Source organism: Apaloderma vittatum, unplaced genomic scaffold (genome assembly GCF_000703405.1).
Source record: "Apaloderma vittatum isolate BGI_N311 unplaced genomic scaffold, ASM70340v1 scaffold16819, whole genome shotgun sequence".
NCBI lineage: Eukaryota > Metazoa > Chordata > Aves > Trogoniformes > Trogonidae > Apaloderma > Apaloderma vittatum.
Genome location: NW_009733673.1, coordinates 19,133 through 23,145, shown reverse-complemented (window position 1 = coordinate 23,145; position 4,013 = coordinate 19,133). Strand labels below are relative to the sequence as shown.

General features: G+C 40.1%; 1 protein-coding gene across 1 annotated transcript; it reads left to right on the top strand.

The window, feature by feature from the left end:
• The first annotated feature begins 918 nt into the window (after nucleotides 1-918).
• TMEM123 (transmembrane protein 123) lies at nucleotides 919-3,699 on the top strand. Its single transcript, XM_009876007.1, is given in 4 exon segments — nucleotides 919-978; nucleotides 980-1,184; nucleotides 2,567-2,720; nucleotides 3,675-3,699. Coding segments are annotated over 4 exon segments (444 nt in total).
• The last annotated feature ends 314 nt before the right edge of the window (nucleotides 3,700-4,013 follow it).

Genomic DNA, 4,013 nt, shown 5'->3' with positions numbered 1-4,013 from the left:
TGGGAAGATTATTCTACAGAAGCACTTTAGGTGCTGTATAAAAAAAAAGGCAGAAATTTAATATCAAGCTTACTGTGGAATTGAGATGAAACTAACTATTCTTCAGTTGTTCTAGTTGTAGACAATTTCAAGAAAATCTGGTTATAATTAGACATTTGAATGTCCATAATGAAAAGCGTTTGTGCTGTTTAAAATGAATCCAGCTACTGTGAGGTTATAGAAATAATACAGTAGACAGCTGCAAAGGGAGCTTTTTGTCCCTAAAATTCCTTCTTACATAAAAGCTATTTACCTCGTATAGTCTGCTTAGAGAAATGTTAGTTGCGTAACAGGCTCATGTTTCTTGTTAGTTTTTTCTTAGGAAGATAAATAATTATTCTTAAGATCATTCTGGCTGGCTGCCTTCTACTAAGGTTCTAAGGATTTTCCTATAAATATCAACCTCTGTTATTCTTGAATTTTTGCTTCATGGTATTTTTATTCTGGAAGAATTCATTACTGCTTTCTGAGCAGGGAAAGGGAAGTGTTAGGTAAAAGGAGAGTAAAAAGTTAAACATTAGGTGTCAATTAATCTTGTGAAACAGCATTTCAGTCTTTGTTTTAACCTTGTCGAGACAGCACACTACTAAATAAATGATACAAGCCAGCGGATTTTCTTCAGTTGTACTTTTTAGGCATGATTGGATGGAATTGGTTAGTGTTATCCAAAAAAACATTGATCTTTCTAAAACTTAGCAGATATTATCCATGTTTTTTTTTTATGACCTTTCCTTGAAACTATTTCTGACCTTAATCCCCAGAAATCAGAAGTTAGGTTTTTCCAAAGGAAATGTGTTGAGGAAGAGCCTGTATGCAAGCGTGGATATCCATGCAGTGGCATTTTCATTGGTACTCTCTCATTCTGTTTGGGCATGATAAATGCTGTCTTATTCAAAGAGTATACAATTTATTATGTGTTTTTCTGTGTGATACCACAAACAAAAATTTCCCAGGTACATCCACCAATACTACTCATCTGGCCAGTACCAGTCAGCCCTCCAACACCACTACGTCTGCCACCTTGACAACTCAGCCCACCAAAACCAACCAGACAACAAGATCCACCACAGCTTCATCAGTCACGTCGTCGCAACTCAATGTTACAGTGGTGACCACTTCCAGGGTTTCTTTCACTTCTGCAACAGGTGAGTTCACATTTCAGGAAGCTCGTAAAGGCTTCTCTACATGTTGATGTTGTTTGTACAGTTGTAAGACTGTTAATTTTACAGTAGTATAACAGAGGGGGGAGGTATTTACATGCTGAAAAACAAGACCAGGGTGCAGTTTTATTATTAAGATGGCTACACTAACGTTGTTCTGACCACTCTGCTTACTTAGGTAAGGAAGGTTTCACTTAACCTGAGAGACCTGACGTATTTAGGAAAACAAATAAAATGCGAGTAGACTGAACCAGCAGCCACCAGCAAGGAGATCAGCAATGTTAAGAGAAAGCCTGGCTTATGAATATAACTTCTGTTCAGCTCTCCCTTCTATGCTTTAACTAAACTCATCTCTCATACTGTGGCTCAGAATACATCCACTGGCTTGGTAGACAGACTGAGTTCTGTTAGCTATGTTTGTAGCAATGTAATGAATTTTAGCGCTAATGGGGAATAGAATATGACTATGAATGAGCCATATTATGTACAAGTTGTCAAATATGCTTTGCCAGTACCCTTTAATACAAAAACAGTATGTGTAGAGTTCAGTATTTCCTTGCAGTTAGCTGGTTGTTCGCACCACCTCATGCATACACTTCTAACCAGCTCAGGGTTGCTCACGCGTCGGTGAAGCTGTCATCAGCAGAACTTTTAGTTGGCCGCGTAACACTCCCTGTGGCAAGTACAAATAGAGACAGGAACAGACTACGTCTTCTGGTGGGTGTTTGTAGCAGATAAAACCAGTTTTCTCACAGAAACTGCTTTTGCTTATGCATGGTCATGTTATCTGTGCCAATATTTGTGTTGGGCTGCAGAGCTGATCTCACTTGGAGCGTGAGGGTACCACGAGACACAGTAAAGCAGGCCACCACAGATATTTTACTCCCACCACGTAACTGCACAGACTGACTTAGTGCTTGTTGGACCCCTGTGCAGGCTTACGCAGTATGCGCATCTGCTAAAAGCAACTTCTTTTTCTGCTGGAGTTAGTTACAGGCCAGTTTAGTAGAGGGTACGAAAACCATTAGAACTGGCTTAAGAAGGGTAAGGACCTGTGTGTGTGGAAGAAGGGAAGGGCAGAAGGAAGAAGGGCAGGGGAGAAGGAGGTGGATGGGAGAAGGGGTAGTCGGTCTTACAGACAGCAAGCAGTTGGATCAGCTGCTCCTGTGTCACCAGAATCTGGCACTTAAAATCAGAGCTCTGGGTTTCAGTGTGCTTGGCTGGTGTCGTGCTGATGGATGGGTGTTCAGTTTGTCCAACTGGGTCATTAGATGATCTGCCAGTGGGGAGGGCAGAATATAAAGGAGTTCCTCAAAACGCATTTTTGCAAGTTCTGTAAAAAATGCCTTTTGTTTTCTTCTTTTCAGCCACATCAAAATCTGAGGCTGTCACAGCCAACACCTCCAGATTTGATGTGGGCAGTTTTGTAGGTGGCATCGTGCTGACGCTTGGAGTCCTGGTTATCCTCTACATCGGATGCAAAACGTATCACTCTAGACGAGGCATTCAGTACAGAACCATGTAAGTTCCCAAGGGATTGTCCCATGTCTATTACTTTTTGAGGGGAACAAGGACAAAGAAAACAAGAATGAACTTGTGATACATACGTTTGATAAAAGTACATTATATTAATATTATTAAGAGATTTAACTGTCATACTTTGTCTTCTACCACTTCAACTATTCCTCATTATTATTACACCTCTCTTCTAAGTAGGATTTTTCCCTGATCTATTGCATAAAATTATTTTGGTTTTTTTTAAAGGGTTCTTGTCCTTGAGCTATTCCTTGAAAACATTTCCTTGAAATGTTTGCAGTAATTTGCAAGACATCTGGTTCTTACTAATATTTTCTCCTAGACTCCATTTGTCTGTTTGCTCTTTGGCGTTTCCCTCCCCCTTGCTGTAACTTTTTTTTTGAGTAGTTCTATTTTCTGTTACCTGTGACATCTTGTTGGAATCGTGTCTCTTTTCCGTCACCCTCTATGTACCTTCAAATGTAGTTTAAGCAGCCAGCTTTAAAGCTAGCCATCTAATATTTCATATTCTTAAGCCACCACTGTCAAATTGACTCATTTATTATCACAGAAAGCATTCAAAGCAAATATGGCCATTATTAACATTTTTAAAAGCACAATATTTTATTGTTGTTGATACAGGAGCTGTTCTTTTCCTCTCCTTTGCAGCATTCGTTTCTGAGAGGGCAGAACCATCTATGATTTTGATTTCATCTTAGATCACCCCCAAAATACTCAGGAGGCTCGTGAGGCTGGAGAAGTGTTGACAAAATGAAATTGTTCTGTTAGCTTCAGGCTCGGCTCAGAGAGGGCTGTAATTCCCAGATCTGCGTGCCCTTAGCCCTTCCCAGCAAGGTGGCCTCTGTTCACAAAATAACCTTCTTAGCAGTAGCTCGGTGGCTGTTTCTCATGTTGGCTGTTGCTTGTGCTGCAAAACGATAATTACTGTTTCTGTTACAGCGATGAACATGATGCCATCATTTAAAGAGACTTCGGGGAAGAAAGCATTGGAAACCCATCCTATCACAGCTGTTGTAACTTACTTCGGAAAGAGTTCCTTTCACAAAGATGATCACGGTCTCTAAACCTGTCTTGGGTGTGATCTTGCAAAATGTTGAGAAGCTGTTTAAACGTCCTGATTATTTGGCATTGGCTTTCATAAGAGGAAGAGTAACTCGGCACTTTGTAGAGACAGTATTTTCTTTTTCCAGAATTTGTAAGCAAATTGAAACAAACGCACATATTGAGTCATTTTAAGCTGCACACACGAGTCTCTGAAATAGCTAATTACTAGCACAG